General features: G+C 35.0%; 3 protein-coding genes across 9 annotated transcripts; 1 reads left to right on the top strand and 2 right to left on the bottom strand.

Moving 5' to 3' along the window:
- The first annotated feature begins 1,128 nt into the window (after positions 1 to 1,128).
- Positions 1,129 to 9,423, top strand: LOC101509841 (probable pre-mRNA-splicing factor ATP-dependent RNA helicase DEAH5). 7 transcript variants are annotated; one of them, XM_012715121.3, is made up of 6 exons: positions 1,129 to 1,330; positions 1,415 to 4,584; positions 6,710 to 7,633; positions 7,732 to 7,841; positions 8,031 to 8,135; positions 8,508 to 9,423. In XM_012715121.3, exons 2-3 carry the CDS (start codon positions 1,442 to 1,444, stop codon positions 7,101 to 7,103), a joined length of 3,537 nt encoding a protein of 1,178 aa, XP_012570575.1. In that variant the 5' UTR covers positions 1,129 to 1,330; positions 1,415 to 1,441; the 3' UTR covers positions 7,104 to 7,633; positions 7,732 to 7,841; positions 8,031 to 8,135; positions 8,508 to 9,423. The 7 variants fall into 7 exon arrangements, with proteins under 7 accessions (XP_012570575.1, XP_012570576.1, XP_004498161.1 ...); XM_012715122.3 differs by having other exon boundaries at positions 1,129 to 4,584; positions 6,710 to 7,169; positions 7,516 to 7,633; XM_004498104.4 differs by having other exon boundaries at positions 1,129 to 4,584; positions 6,710 to 7,169; positions 7,511 to 7,633.
- A 515-nt stretch (positions 9,424 to 9,938) lies between these two features.
- Positions 9,939 to 11,045, bottom strand: LOC101502240 (uncharacterized). The gene is made up of 2 exons (XM_012715124.3): positions 10,851 to 11,045; positions 9,939 to 10,288 (listed from the first exon to the last, which is right to left on the bottom strand). The coding sequence occupies exons 1-2, from the start codon at positions 10,868 to 10,870 to the stop codon at positions 9,976 to 9,978; spliced, it is 333 nt and encodes a 110-aa protein (XP_012570578.1). The 5' UTR covers positions 10,871 to 11,045; the 3' UTR covers positions 9,939 to 9,975.
- A 1,310-nt stretch (positions 11,046 to 12,355) lies between these two features.
- On the bottom strand, positions 12,356 to 15,044 carry LOC113783924 (chaperone protein ClpC, chloroplastic-like). Its single transcript, XM_073368798.1, has 5 exons — positions 15,030 to 15,044; positions 14,653 to 14,865; positions 14,331 to 14,548; positions 13,787 to 13,862; positions 12,356 to 13,624 (listed from the first exon to the last, which is right to left on the bottom strand). Exons 1-5 carry the CDS (start codon positions 15,042 to 15,044, stop codon positions 12,437 to 12,439), a joined length of 1,710 nt encoding a protein of 569 aa, XP_073224899.1. The 3' UTR covers positions 12,356 to 12,436.
- Between the last annotated feature and the right edge of the window lie 299 nt (positions 15,045 to 15,343).

Here is a 15,343-nt window from a genome sequence, read left to right as displayed (position 1 = left end):
TATATATATATATATATATGCATGTTAGGGACAATCCTCAAAATAATTATATTTAATGTTTTATTATTTGCCTTAGATGTCAAGCTAAGGTTGAAACTATAAATCACACTTGTTAGGAGTGTGTTGGGAGAAAAGCAGATTTAGTTATATTTCCATTTGAGGATCGACTTTGAAACCATGCACTATAAATTATTATAGCTACAATCATAACATATAATATTTGGTGAGCTAGAAATTCCTACTCCTTTAAGGAGATAGAGGAATCTATGGTGATATCTATTTAGAAAGCTCTCAAATGCTTGTATGACTATAAGAAGGAATTTGCCCGCTCTATTAAAAACATTTATTCTCTTGTACAAATCAGTTGTACATCTATCCATCATGATTCTTCTATTACCAATCACCATCGTCATTTACTTATATGAAGATAACCTTTAAGGTTGATGTTGATGCAACTTCTAATGAGTCTAATCAACAAGGTTTTGGTTGTGTTGTTCGTGATTTCATAGTTGATTTCATTAGAGCAACTCGTTTGTTAATGAATTGTGATTTAGGGTTATGATTTGTTCAAGAAATTGGATGTATGGAGGTGGTTCTAGAAACTGACTAGAATATTTGTCTATTGAAATGAGGTTTATGCTTCAAGGACATCTTAGACGATCGATTGTTGAGTCGTGACTCATTGCTTTAGATATTTTCATTGTTTGCATACTAGTAGAGGAAGTAACAGTATCACTTGTTTTTTTTTTTTTTTTTTGATAAAATCTTCTATTATAAGTGTGAATTGAAGTTCCACCTTTTTTTTGTAACCCCTCACTTTGATATTTTCATGGTTTTGATTTTTTTTTAAATTTTTAAAATGCTTAAAAGAAAAATTTAGTATTTGATTATGGAATTCGAAATTACAATAAAATAATTAATTCTATTCTGGTTGTTGAATTAAAATTTTATACTATTCGATTTTAAAATCTAGTAAATTACTAGGAAACTTGGGCGACACAAAAAATTTATGTAGAAATTGTTGCTAAACCCTTAACCACCAAAAAAACTTGTGGAACAAAAAGGAGTTCATACACAAATGATAAAAAAAAAAAAATTGACACAAAAACAATGTTAATGTTTAAAACAACAAACACATTTTCAACACGTCACTGGTGAAACGACCACCGCCTGATCAGATTCTTCAACGTATTCTGTCGAATTTCAGGGGTAAAAGTGTAAACAACCTTTCTCCATCTCCTTTCTTGTTCGCAAATTTGAGAGAACTGCAAAAAGTGTGCACCCTACTGCAATTATTGCTCTTCACCATATCACCGCTCTCCCAAACACGGTAAATTGTATCTCTTCTCTCGTACTCGATTTTCTCTTACGTGTTTCTCTCATACTAAACACATACTTAGGGTTTAACATTTAGGGTTTTTCTCAATCTCCAATTTCAACAATGGGTGCCGAAATTCCACAAGACGGATTGAAGAAACTCGAGTACCTATCACTTGTATCCAAAGTATGCACCGAGTTAGAATCCCATACTGGAGCTGGCGACAAGGTTCTCGCCGAGTTTATTACCGATTTAGGTCACTCATCGGAAACCGTCGAGGAATTCGACGCTAAACTCAAAGAAAACGGCGCCGAGATGCCTGATTACTTTGTCCGAACACTTCTCACCATAATCCACGCTATTCTTCCTCCGAAACCTAAGAAGGGGAAAGAGATTCAGAAAGAGAATTCCACCTCGAAGACAAAATTCAAGGCGTTGGCGATTTCAGACGATAGGGATCGTGCCAAGGAGCTTCGGAACGAGATCGAAACCGAAGCTAGAGAAAAACAGAAACAAAAGGAACCAGACAGGTATGAAAAATATAGGAATGAGGATGATGATGGTGGTGGTTATAGAGATAGGGATAGAAGAGATAGGCGAAGAGATGGGTATGATAGAGATGATAGAAGGGATTATAGAAGGGGGAATGATAGAGACAGAGATAGGGATAGGGATAGGGATCGGTACGAGAGGCGAAGGAAAGATGAGTATCAAGAGTATGAAGGTGGAAGGGAGGAAAATGGTGATGAGAAAGGTCGTAGAGATTCGAGGCATGGTGGTTCAGGTGAACCTGAGTTGTATATGGTTTATAAAGGAAGAGTGTCTAGGGTGATGGATACTGGGTGTTTTGTTCAGTTGGATGATTTTAGAGGGAAGGAGGGTTTGGTTCATGTTTCTCAGATTGCTACTAGGAAGATTGTTAATGCTAAGGAGGTTGTTAAAAGGGATCAACAGGTTTATGTCAAGGTGATATCTGTTTCTGGTTCGAAGTTGAGTCTTTCCATGAGAGATGTTGATCAGCATACCGGGAAGGATCTTCTTCCATTGAAGAAGAGCTCGGAGGAAGAGGCTTTTCGGACGAATCCACAGGATTCAAAGGATGGGCCAGTTGCTAGGACAGGGCTTTCTGGGATCAGAATTGTGGAGGAGGATGACGTTGGTTCTTCGCGCAGGCCGCTGAAGAGAATGAGCTCTCCTGAGAGATGGGAAGCAAAACAGATGATTGCTTCGGGGGTTTTGAGTGTTTCGGAGTATCCGACTTATGATGAGGAGGGAGATGGAGTCATGTACCAAGAAGAAGGTGCTGAGGAAGAGCTTGAGATTGAAATGAATGAGGATGAACCCGCCTTCTTGCAAGGGCAGAGTAGATACTCAATGGATATGTCTCCCGTTAAGATATTTAAGAATCCAGAAGGTTCTCTAGGTCGCGCGGCTGCACTCCAATCTGCTCTTATAAAGGAACGAAGGGAAGTAAGAGAACAGCAGCAACGTACCATGCTTGATTCAATTCCAAAGGATCTCAATCGTCCTTGGGAAGACCCTATGCCAGAGTCAGGTGAAAGGCATCTTGCCCAAGAGTTGAGAGGTGTTGGCTTATCGGCCTACGATATGCCAGAATGGAAGAAGGATGCCTATGGGAAAACCATTACTTTTGGGCAAAGGTCAAAGCTTTCTATTCAGGAACAGAGGCAGAGTTTGCCAATTCACAAGTTAAAAAAAGAATTGATTCAGGCTGTCCATGACAATCAGGTCTTGGTTGTGATTGGTGAAACCGGTTCGGGTAAAACTACTCAGGTCACACAGTATCTTGCTGAAGCGGGTTACACCACAAGAGGTAAAATTGGATGTACTCAACCCCGTAGGGTGGCTGCAATGTCAGTTGCAAAGAGAGTTGCAGAAGAGTTTGGCTGTAGATTAGGAGAGGAGGTTGGTTATGCCATTCGGTTTGAGGATTGCACTGGACCTGATACTGTAATCAAGTACATGACCGATGGTATGCTTCTTAGGGAAATATTGGTTGATGAGAATCTGTCACAGTATTCTGTTGTAATGCTTGATGAAGCCCATGAGAGAACTATTCACACTGATGTTCTTTTCGGACTGCTGAAGCAGCTGGTGAAGCGTAGACCTGAGATGCGATTGATTGTCACATCTGCTACTCTTGATGCTGAAAAATTTTCAGGATATTTCTTTAACTGTAACATCTTTACAATTCCTGGGAGAACTTTTCCTGTGGAGATACTTTATACTAAACAGCCAGAAAGCGATTACTTGGATGCATCTCTGATCACTGTCCTGCAGATCCACTTGACAGAACCTGAAGGAGACATTCTTCTCTTCTTAACTGGTCAGGAGGAGATTGATTTTGCTTGCCAGTCTCTCTATGAGAGAATGAAGGGATTAGGTAAGAATGTCCCAGAGCTGATCATTTTACCTGTTTATAGTGCCCTTCCTAGTGAAATGCAATCTAGGATATTTGATCCTGCTCCTCCCGGGAAAAGGAAAGTGGTTGTGGCTACTAACATTGCTGAGGCTTCTTTGACTATTGATGGGATATTTTATGTCATTGATCCGGGGTTTGCTAAGCAAAATGTTTATAACCCAAAGCAAGGTCTTGATTCCTTGGTGATAACTCCGATATCACAAGCGTCAGCCAAACAAAGAGCTGGACGTGCAGGGCGTACTGGACCTGGAAAGTGTTATCGTCTTTATACTGAGAGTGCGTATAGGAATGAGATGTCTCCTACTTCAATTCCAGAGATTCAAAGGATAAATCTGGGTATGACTACTCTTAACATGAAAGCTATGGGCATAAATGATCTTCTGTCATTTGATTTTATGGATCCACCATCACCCCAAGCACTTATTTCCGCCATGGAGCAGCTTTACAGTCTTGGAGCATTGGATGAAGAGGGTCTTCTAACCAAATTGGGGAGGAAAATGGCTGAATTTCCTTTGGATCCACCACTGTCCAAGATGCTGCTTGCCAGTGTTGACCTTGGATGTAGCGATGAGATTTTGACCATAATTGCCATGATCCAGACCGGCAATATTTTTTACAGGCCCAGGGAGAAACAAGCCCAAGCAGATCAGAAAAGGGCAAGGTTTTTCCAGCCAGAGGGTGACCATCTTACATTACTTGCTGTTTATGAATCCTGGAAAAATAAAAACTTTTCTGGACCCTGGTGTTTTGAGAACTTTGTTCAATCTCGATCGTTGAGAAGAGCCCAGGATGTAAGGAAACAACTTCTCACCATCATGGATAAGTAAGATATCTATTTATTTATATATTTTCTAACATTTTGCTTGCTTTGGTTTCTTTGTTCTGTTTCTTTCATTTGTTTTTTTAGTTTTATACATTAATGGGAAACCTTGTCGTACAAAAACTCCAGAGCATGGAGGATATGTGGCAAGGAGTTATAGTCCTAGATAATTTTTATATCACGTTTTTAAAACATGTTGGGAAATTTGCCTCTTGAAAGGAAAAACTTATTATGGTAAAGGTGATGTGCCACTACCTCAGCACTATGCTATGGAGGAATGGAGTATGTCACATGTGAAAATGTCTAAAAAATATTGGAATTCTACTAACTATGAATTATGATATGTAGCCTCATTATTTTTAGATTGTCAACTGTTTCAAGTTATGCCCGACCTCAACCTGAAACTGAAAGACAGAAAACATTGGACCTTTTTTCTGGGCTGAGGGGCTGTTAAGGAATAATTGAACCTATTTATGCATTTACTTTTTCTGTTAGAGTAGCTTGTCTTTTGAGCATGTGTCTTGGCTTGTGTTTCTGTTAGGTCTCTAAAGTGTAGGTGTAGTTGGAACTTTTCGAATTATGGTCTCACTGCATACATACATCATAACAGATTCAGATCTCTAAATAATTAAGAATGCATTACAGATTCAGTTATAGAACATTCAATTTATCTCAGATGTTATATCAAAATTTTCGCACGTCCTGTCCTTTTCTTTAAGTTTTTCTTTGATCATTCTCTGTTAGTGTTAATCCCAAATTAGCTGTATGCAGGTCTAAAAAGTTGTTGTAATAAGCTCATTGAAACATGGTCAAAATTACAAGCGTTTGTTGTAGTAGATAAACTCAAATAGGTTCATCCAAGGGGACCTTATCATATATTTCTTTGTGTAAAAATAAGATGGGAGTAACTATTTACTAGTTAGATTTGTGTCTTTGTGCATGTACTTGTACAAGACTAAATGAGAGTAAATATTAACGTGATATAGTCAATCAGCTATGCATATTTTGTCTAATTCAATAGTATACAAAGATATTTAAATAGATTATCATTTTGCTGGCGAGAATATTGAGAAAAATCTTATTTTTCCTTTCTTGCATTTAACAAGCTGATAGTAACAAATTTGTTTGCAAGGATTCAACTTCTGTTAATAGGACTGATTTTATATATAACAAGCCTTGTATGATTCATATCAAATACTCCATCTTGAGTGGAGTGTTAAAGATAATGGGATGAGCTCATGGGCAAATAGTGCTTTAATTTCTGTAATAACATCCAGCATATCGCTCACTTCAATATCAATATAATTTTATTATTTTGAACATCCCTTTTCATCACTCTATGCCCAAAATAGACTAAAACCCAACTTCAACCGTAATTATACCTGGGGTTTTATGCTAAGCTGTACCAGGTCCAAAATTGAAATAGAGAAAGTGTATTTGTACAGCAAGGGAATTGAAAGAATCGAGAGATAGAGTCGTACAATCGCACACTGGCAACAGATTTGATCTCGGTGAACTGGAGGAGAGAACCCAGTAATCGCTGTGGACCCAACCCGTTTTGTGTGATTTAACCTACGTGTTCTCTCCCCTGCGTACCTGCCCCAAACCAGTCGTACCTGCTGCCGCGTACCCAACCAGAATAAAAAATAAAAAACAGTGTGGCAATAGGTTGCATGCTATGCGTATCCATATCTGGTATGTACCCATACTCTGCCATTTTTGGTATACCGCGGTGTCTGGTGCATCAGAGATATTAAGTAGCCTTGTATTTGCAAAGCGTTTTGCAAGAGGCTAATTTTATAACTCAAGCTCGTGACCTTTTCGTCACAGCAATGACTTCAACCCTAATTTTATATATTTAGTTTGCACAAAATTTTTAGACTCATCAATGATTTTTACTGATGCACTCGTTTTTAAATTTTAAATTTTATATAAAATGAAAAGGGAAAGTTCTTCTCCTTATATAAGGTATACCTAAGTATTTTTTTACTTTGAACTTCTCGTTGCCATTATTGTAACCAACATTTTGCTGTGATTGTGTGGTTTATAGTTATTATGATGACATTAGCCTTGTGAAGTTTCATTTAGACAGATGAAATTGTACTAAATCATCAACACTGATATTCAGGTACAAATTGGATGTGGTGAGTGCTGGAAAAAACTTCACAAAGACCAGGAAGGCCATCACTGCAGGGTTCTTTTTTCATGCAGCTAGAAAGGACCCCCAGGAAGGTTACAGAACACTAGTTGAGAATCAGCCTGTATATATTCATCCAAGTTCAGCTTTGTTCCAGAGGCAGCCAGACTGGGTCATATACCATGAGCTTGTAATGACAACTAAGGAATATATGCGTGAGGTTACAGTCATAGACCCCAAGTGGCTTGTTGAATTGGCTCCAAGATTCTTTAAAGTGTCAGATCCTACAAAGATGAGCAAACGGAAGCGTCAAGAGCGTATCGAACCACTTTATGATAGATACCATGAGCCAAATTCATGGCGTTTGAGTAAACGCCGTGCATGATATGGTTTATCATTTTCTCTTAATGCAAGGCTGTGGATACAATTTATGTTGGATTTAGTTTTAAATGTAAGTTTTCTCCTTATATTATGAGTTAAATCGAATTTTGAACATAATTTTGCAAATTATTTACATGCAATGCGGAGATTATGATTCTGTATTACGTCATCTACTTTACGACATATTATTATTATGAGCTATGTCCAGATAGTTATTCCGTTGGACGTCTGTTGATTTGAATGAAGTCCGTATATTGTGCACCTGTGCTTGTCCACTCTTTGAAATTTAAAATATTACACCATACATACTCACAAGCAAATTCCAGTGTTAAGCTGAACGAAAAAGGAATACAGCGTATATTGATCTAAGATTCATGGCTTATCACTGATTGTCTGTGCTGGGCTATAAAGTTCAGGAAAAGGGTGTGCTCCACACAATTATCTAGATGATGTATGTGCAACAATGAAACTTGTTAAGATCTAACATGGTGTTGATACTTGATAAGTCATTTTCATACGTTGGTTCAAGAGCCTGTAAGTCATTGTATTGTATACATTTTCAGTACTGAGTTGTAGTTATACTCGGTGGTTGGTAACTATTGTCATCACCGTTTTCTGTTCTCTCATTTTAGGTTTCAGAAAGTGAGATGGCGAAGCTGCTTATTCACAGAATACCAACCACTTTGAACAGTGAAACACACTACATGAAATTGTTTCTGGAGACTACACAGTAGAACCAAAGGTATAGTGTATAAGTATGTCCTATAAGTATCCCAATGTTCTGAGGAAGAGGTTTATCAGTATTTACCGAAGTAGCATTAATGTCTTTAATTGGAGGAGTTTTAGATTTATCATTAGGTACTATGTTGGCATTCAGTCACTGGGCTATTTTCCTTGTTTGAGTTCTGATCCATTGTAAAATTTGCTGCAGCCTTCCACGAATGGTCAAGGAGATAAGTATTCTGCCTTAGCTATTTTTAAGAACCAACAAGAGGCGCATGATGCATTTGAAAATGTTCAAGGCAGCCAATCAAAGGTAATACATGATATACCAATATCCAATGTGGTCTACTTCACATCACCGAGTTTGTTTGTTGATTAGCTGAGGGAAAGAAATACATAAACGTGGATTCCCTTCACTTACACAAAAATTAAATCCATTTGTTCTATAGTATAAATGTTTAAAGGTTCGGCATCTATTAATTCTCCTTCCCAAATCTGATGGTAAAATAACTTATCCTTATGCTGGTTCAACAGAATGGATATGCTTTTTTCTATACGAAGTTTCTTATAATAAATTGATATTGTAGTTTTATATCATTGAAGCATACTTATTTCCTTTTGGGCATGCTGCATCCACTTTTCACCAATCTCATCATACAAGTGATGCATATTACGTATATGTTAGGATTCAAATGGGCATCCACAGAAACTCGTACATGACGGCTGAGTATGGGTTGGGGTCTACGTGTTCGGAAAATGGCAAGTGATGAACACTACAAACAAATTCCATCTAAGAGAGCTTTACAAGTGGATGAGACAGTCGCTGTTTCCAAGAACAAGAAAGTAACAATGGATCCTGAAGTTGAAAAGGATGCTCTGAAAGCTTTGCAAGTGGACGGGGTGATTCCAATGAAGCAAAAAGTGAATCCTGAAATTGCCATTGGAAATGATGCCCACTTGAATGTGATTGAAGCACTGAATGAATGATTGGAAGAGATTGAATCATTGAGGGAACAGTTCAGAAAAAAGGATTTTGAAATCATCACGCTGCATAAAATGGTATGTAACTTAAAAAAGTGAAATCCTAAAAAATGCTAGGCATGGCACTGCAATGTGGTGTTAGATTATTTGATCAATGAATTCAAGGACATGCTATTCTCAGGTGAATTTTATAAACTGTGGCAATGTCTTAAAACCGTTTGGGAAAAGCTTATAGCTTTGGTACGACTATGTGTACTTGTTCCTTTTTACCAATTCAAATTCAGAACTAAAGTTTTGGCCCCAAGGGATGAGCAGGTGGAATGATGAATGTTACTGTTATTCACCAACAGCCACAATAATGCAGTTGTGGTTACTAGGATTTTGTCATGTGGTACTATATTATTGTTTGAAACGTGTTGTGTAATGTTGAGTAAATACATTCCATTTAGTTGGCCTTGTTTGAGAATGCTGTAGTTTTTGGTTAAGGTAGTTTGTAGTAGTAAAAGTTGTGTTTTTTTTATTATGTTTACTCCTGATTTTGTGTCTAGACGAAACGCGTTGGACATGCTCTGCAAATTTCATGGGATTGTGAAGAATATTAGATATGATTTTTAGTTACATGTATCTGGCTTAATTTTATCTTTGTATCTGAATTAGTTAAAATATAGGGTTACATAAGTTTTCTCCCTATAAAAGTTTCTAGAACTAACAAAAGAAAATAAATCTCAAATTTGATTCAATGGTGCTAGTTACCAATGTCTTGCGTGAAGAATATCTCTATGTAGAAGGATCTCATTTTTCTTAAATCAAATTAAAAGATGCAACTGGAATAAATGTATGTGTTTTCAGTTTTTACACTTGTTGAGATAACATGTATATATATAATAATAATAAAGCTTGACAACAAACAAGGATAGTTTCACATAGAAGGCCTCTCAATTTTCAAGAACTTAATTATGAGTTTTTTCAATGATCACCACACACAAACAAATTGAACACCTTAATGAGTTTGTTCAAGAGAAGAAAATTTTCACATCCTTGAAAAAGTAAAGGACCTATGAAGAACACTCTTAAACAAATGTTGGCTCCTGTATATATATAATATGAGTATGAGTATGTTGTATATGTGCAACACCATTAATTACTTGCAATGCAAGTTACTGAGCTTGGAGTTAGTGGCCAATGGCACCTGCTTTATTCCCCAATTCGGAGAGGTTGGAGCCAACAGATCCACCGCGGTGCATTCCACCGGCGGCAGACCTATGGAGTCGGCACCTAAAGGAGCCAGCATGTGTGGTGGGTGAGCATAGGCAATTCCATCTTCCATTTGATGATTTACTCGCTGCCGGCGCTTGAGATGTTGGTGACACAATCATGTGAGAATGTTTTTTGAAAGTATTCATATCTAACTCTGGGATGTTTACATTGATCTTTGGTGGCTTTTGCTCCACGTTTGGGTCCATGTTTTTCCTTTCAAAGTTTTTCCTACTAACAAAGTAACAGCAAATAAGATCCTGCTTAGATTTCTATGCATTTAAATCTCTTTGTATGTATACAAAGAATTAAATCTCTATGCATTTATATATCCTTATTCAAGTTTTAACATACTCAACTCTATGCCTTAAGGACTGGGATTGGAGGGTCAAAAAAGAGACTTTACCTCCTTATAACAAAAACCAATAGTCCAAAGAAGAAATGTTAAAACCTTTTTCCTTTACCTCTCTTGTTTTGACATGTTTTTTTATGATATTTTTGAGTGATTTTTTCCCTTTACATGTAACAAAGGAAGATCATAAAGAAGAAAGTCTAATGGCCAAAATTAGTGGAGAATAAAGAAAATTCTATACCAAATCAATAATCATGAATAAGGATTTGTATTTAATTAGTGTTTATTCAACAGGATTCATGAAAAAAGCATTGGTTTCATATTGTTCTATTTATACATCAATTGCTTGTCAAACAAGAAATCACATATGTATATCTATAAGATTGAAACATAAGAATTACAATAAACCATCCTCAAAAAAGAGTTGTATATATACATTACCTTGGTTTTTGAGAAGGCATGCAGAATCTTCCAGAAATGAATTAGCTTCAAATGATGATTTTGGAAACCAAGAGGGAGGGAGGGAAGGTTTAGATGTTGTCACCTGCCCACAAAGAAAGAAATAATGAAGATTCAGTTGGGAAAAACTACTAAGCGTTTAGTAATTCAAGCTAAAATCTTGGTGGTGTAACAAACTCAGTTTTGCTATTTTCAAATATGTGGTATTTACCAAATCAACAATTTATTTATGACCACAAATTTTTACCCCAAATGAGGATGAAAGAAAGACAAATTCCATTATTGGGATGCCACTCAATTATCTTTGCTACCATTTTATTTAATTACTATTATAAGGTTTCTCAACTTGGTTAGTAAGTATATTCTTTCATATATTAACCCTTAAAATTGTTATATGGTAACTGTGAGAAAAAAAAGAAAAAAAAAAACATTTGTAGAAGACAAGAGTAATATTTCACATACTATAGTTCTTGGGATTTTTTGGAGAACAATATATTTCAGTGTCACAGCATATATAATTGACTATTGTTATATCAAAATATAAAAAATATAGCATTATTGAAAATGAGGGGAGATCCACTTATTACAAAAGTAATTCTAATCATACATTTTCTATTTAGTATCACTTTATAGATATTTGATTTTATCAATTCAATTGTCGAATATTGTTATATTATTTTGATGATATGTACACTAAATTTCACATAAATTATAAACATTTTTTTGGTGGCTACATAACATTAATAATCATAATATTTACTCATTTGTTGAAATATAAAATAGTTTTCAAATTCAATAAAAAAAATGTAGAGTCAATATACTCATAATAATTTTGATGGTTGGATTTACAAAATTTTATGGGAAAAAAATAATAAGCAAAAGTAATTATAATCATAGTTACTTATAGCTTAATCTTCATTCACCAAAATATGACGTAACTAAGACACTAAAATCCGATCAAAATTATTATAATACAAATTAGAGGCTCATAAGTATGAGAGAAAAATAAGAATTTATTCTTAAAAGATCATTCAAAATTAGGGGAGATCCATTTATAGATATTTGATTTCATCAATTCAATTGTCGTCATATTGTTCTGATGATATAGACTCTAAATTTCACATAAATTGAAAACATTCTTTGGTGGCTACATAACCTCTATAATATTTACTCTTTTGTTGAAATATAAAATAGTTTTCAAATTCAATAAAAAAATGTAGAGTTAATATACTTATAATAATTTTGATGGTTGGATTTATAAAATTTAATCGATAAAAAAATAATAAGCAAAATAATTATAATCACAGTTACTTATAGCTTAATCTCCGTTCACCAAAATATGACTTAACTAAGAAACTAAGTTACAAACAAAATTATTACAATACAAATATCATAACCACGAGAGAAAAATAAGAATCTATTCATGAAACATCATTCAAATTCCATAAGTTATAAACTATACAATCTCTTGAAAGCAGTGTATTCATTTGGGGCATTGGAATTTGCCAAAAATGAAAAATCTTGCTTTCAAAAAATAAATAGACAAAATAATGCAATTCATAATATACTTAAGGACTTTTTCTATGTCCCAAAATGTCCAACATTTTTCCTACCAAATTACATGAGATACCACTAACCACATCTTTTCTCTTTTCATCTGCCAAAAAATTACCAACTGAATCAACAAAACTTGTAAAATGATATTCTTCCCTTTTAACATTTTTCTGATTTATCACAACAACATTTCCCTCAACATTAACATCAACAATAATTGAGTCTCCTTCCTTAATTTCTTTCCTTAGCATATTTTCTGCCAATGTGTCTTCCAAAAACTTTGCAATAGTCCTTCTTAATGGCCTAGCACCATAACTAGGATTATAACCATGTTGTATCACATGTTCCCTAAACCTACAAGTCAAAGAAAGATGTATCTCTTTGACCATCAACTTTTGACAAACTTCCCTTAACATTATGTTGACAATCTCTTCAACTTCCTTCTTTGTTAGTTCCTTAAAAACAATTATCTCATCAAGTCTATTCAAAAACTCTGGTCTAAAATGATGCTTTAGTTCTTCCATAACAAGGTTCTTTTTATGATCAAATGAAGAACTATTTTCCTTATTATCAATCATTCCTTCAATGATGCTGTTACCTAGATTACTTGTCATTATGATGAGTGTACTTTTGAAGTCAACTGTTTGACCTTTTCCATCAGTTAATCTTCCATCATCAAGAATTTGAAGCATTAAGTTAAACACATCTGAATGTGCTTTTTCAATCTCATCAAATAACAAAACTGCATGAGATTTTTTCCTAATGGATTCTGTTAATTGACCACCTTCATCAAAACCAATGTAACCAGGAGGTGCTCCAATTAATCTTGCTGCATTGTAACTATCCATGTACTCACTCATATCTAATCTTATCAATGAGTCTTTTGATCCAAAATAGTTTGTAGCTAATGCATTGGCTAATTCAGTTTTACCTACACCTGAAGGACCAGTGAACATAAAGCTTGCAATAGGCCTTCTGCAGTTTCTAAGCCCGACTCGAGCGCGGCGGATCGCTCGGCAGATGGTGCTGATTGCTTCATTCTGACCAATGACATGTTTGTGAAGCATGACTTCCAAATTGAGTAGGCTCTCACCTTCTTCCTTTGATACATCACTGACTGGTACTCCAATCCAAGATGAAACAACATGTTGAATATCATGCTTTTTCACACTTGGAATAGAGACATTACCCTTCTTTTTGTTCTGTATCAAAAGGATTCAACATATTAAATGCAAATACAAGGAAAATACAAGTTAAATAGAAGTGACATAAATTTCAACTCAATTGATTAATGTAGCAATAACATGCTTTAGTTAAAGCTTAAAACAACTGAGAATCACAACTCATATTAATTACCATGTTACCTTTGCATGACAAAGTTGAACATGAGATCCAGCTTCATCAATCAAGTCAATTGCCTTATCAGGTAAGAAACGATCACTGAAATTTACACACAAAACATGTGAAAAATTAGAAATACAAATACATAAAGATTCAAAGCAACAACTGTCTTATTCAATATTCTCTTGTCCAGAAAGTCTCCTCTAAACTTCCAAGGGTCCATTGGGATAAATAGTTTAATTAAGTGCTTATAGCATAAACACTTATCACATAAGCGTTTATATACAAGTTATCTCTACAATTGAAGAGAAAATGCAGGGAAATTGTTTTCATTTAAGTTATAAGTTATTTGCAAAAGCAGCTTATTGAATTTAGCTGAAAACAATATATAGACATAACATAATCTCTCCTAAACACCGTGTCAACTGTTTATACCAGTAGACAAGTCTAGATAATCGTTCATAAGAAAATCCAAACAGAGCCTAAATAGAGATAGAAAACATCAATACCACACATATAATATGTAGCACAATTGACAGTAATAAATATTAGTAACAACAAATTTACCTTACATATTGCTGAGACAAATTTGCAGCAGCAACAAGAGCTTCATCAGTGTAATGAAGTTTATAATGAGTCTCATATGTTCCGCGAAGGCCTTTAAGAATTTCTATGGTTTCCTCAATAGATGGTTCAAGAACTTTAACTGCTTGAAATAATCTTTTCAGTGTCATATCATTCTCCATGTGAATTCTGTGCTCATTCTCTGTTGTAGCAAATATGCACTATATATACAAAGATTTTCATTTTTTTAGCATAACAATAATTGCACTAATGTATGAAAATATTAATCATCAATACTTTGAAACATCAAAATGACAATTCTTACTTGAATTACACCTCTCTCAAGGGCATGTTTCAAAATGTATGTGAAACTGCGGGCCCCACTTGTTGCTGCATCAAATAAGTGATGAACTTCTTTCACAAAAAGTATCACATCACCACTTTGTTCAATTTCCTTAAGTAAAGACTTGATTCTGTCCTCATAAGATCTTTCATTTGATATTACATATAAAAAATCAGCCACATCTAATGTAATCACCTAAGAAGCAAAATAAGTGGAAATTAATATGCTGCATAATCTTATCTACTGGTATGATCACTTGTGAGACTATTTGACAGAGCTTGAAAGAGTTTATACATAAACACTAATATGATAAGTGCTTATGCTATCAAAGCTTAATTAATTAAGTTGTTTATCTATACATGGCTTAAGTACATAGTACTATTATTACCACTTACCTTTTTTCCCTTGAGTTTTTCAGGAACAAATCCACTCAAAATTCTCTGAGCAAGACCTTGTATGATTGATGTTTTCCCTACTCCAGGTTCTCCTACAAGGCAAGGGTTGTTTTTCATCCTTCTACAAATTATCTGAATCACGCGTTCCACTTGCTCTTCCCTTCCTACAAAAGGATGAAGTTTACCCTACAAAAAGCACCATTTCTATCATTTTTTTCAAACAAAATAATTCATACAACACAATGATAGACATATCATTGATTTACTTGCCATGCATG

This window comes from Cicer arietinum, chromosome 5 (genome assembly GCF_000331145.2).
Source record: "Cicer arietinum cultivar CDC Frontier isolate Library 1 chromosome 5, Cicar.CDCFrontier_v2.0, whole genome shotgun sequence".
NCBI lineage: Eukaryota > Viridiplantae > Streptophyta > Magnoliopsida > Fabales > Fabaceae > Cicer > Cicer arietinum.
Note: the sequence above shows the minus strand (reverse complement) of the source record. Positions and strands in the feature narration are given on the sequence as shown.

Excerpts from the sequence above, each read along its gene's own strand:
- LOC101509841 (XM_012715121.3), top strand. The coding sequence starts at position 1,442 with ATGGGTGCCGAAATTCCACAAGACGGATTGAAGAAACTCGAGTACCTA. Across the intron at positions 4,585-6,709 it reads CTTCTCACCATCATGGATAA|GTACAAATTGGATGTGGTGA; the intron begins GTAAGATATCTA and ends ACTGATATTCAG.
- LOC101502240 (XM_012715124.3), bottom strand. The coding sequence starts at position 10,870 with ATGCCTTCTCAAAAACCAAG. Across the intron at positions 10,289-10,850 it reads ATGCCTTCTCAAAAACCAAG|GAAAAACTTTGAAAGGAAAA; the intron begins GTAATGTATATA and ends CTTTGTTAGTAG.
- LOC113783924 (XM_073368798.1), bottom strand. Across the intron at positions 13,863-14,330 it reads TTGTCTCAGCAATATGTAAG|TGATCGTTTCTTACCTGATA; the intron begins GTAAATTTGTTG and ends TGTAAATTTCAG. Across the intron at positions 13,625-13,786 it reads TTCAACTTTGTCATGCAAAG|AACAAAAAGAAGGGTAATGT; the intron begins GTAACATGGTAA and ends CTTTTGATACAG.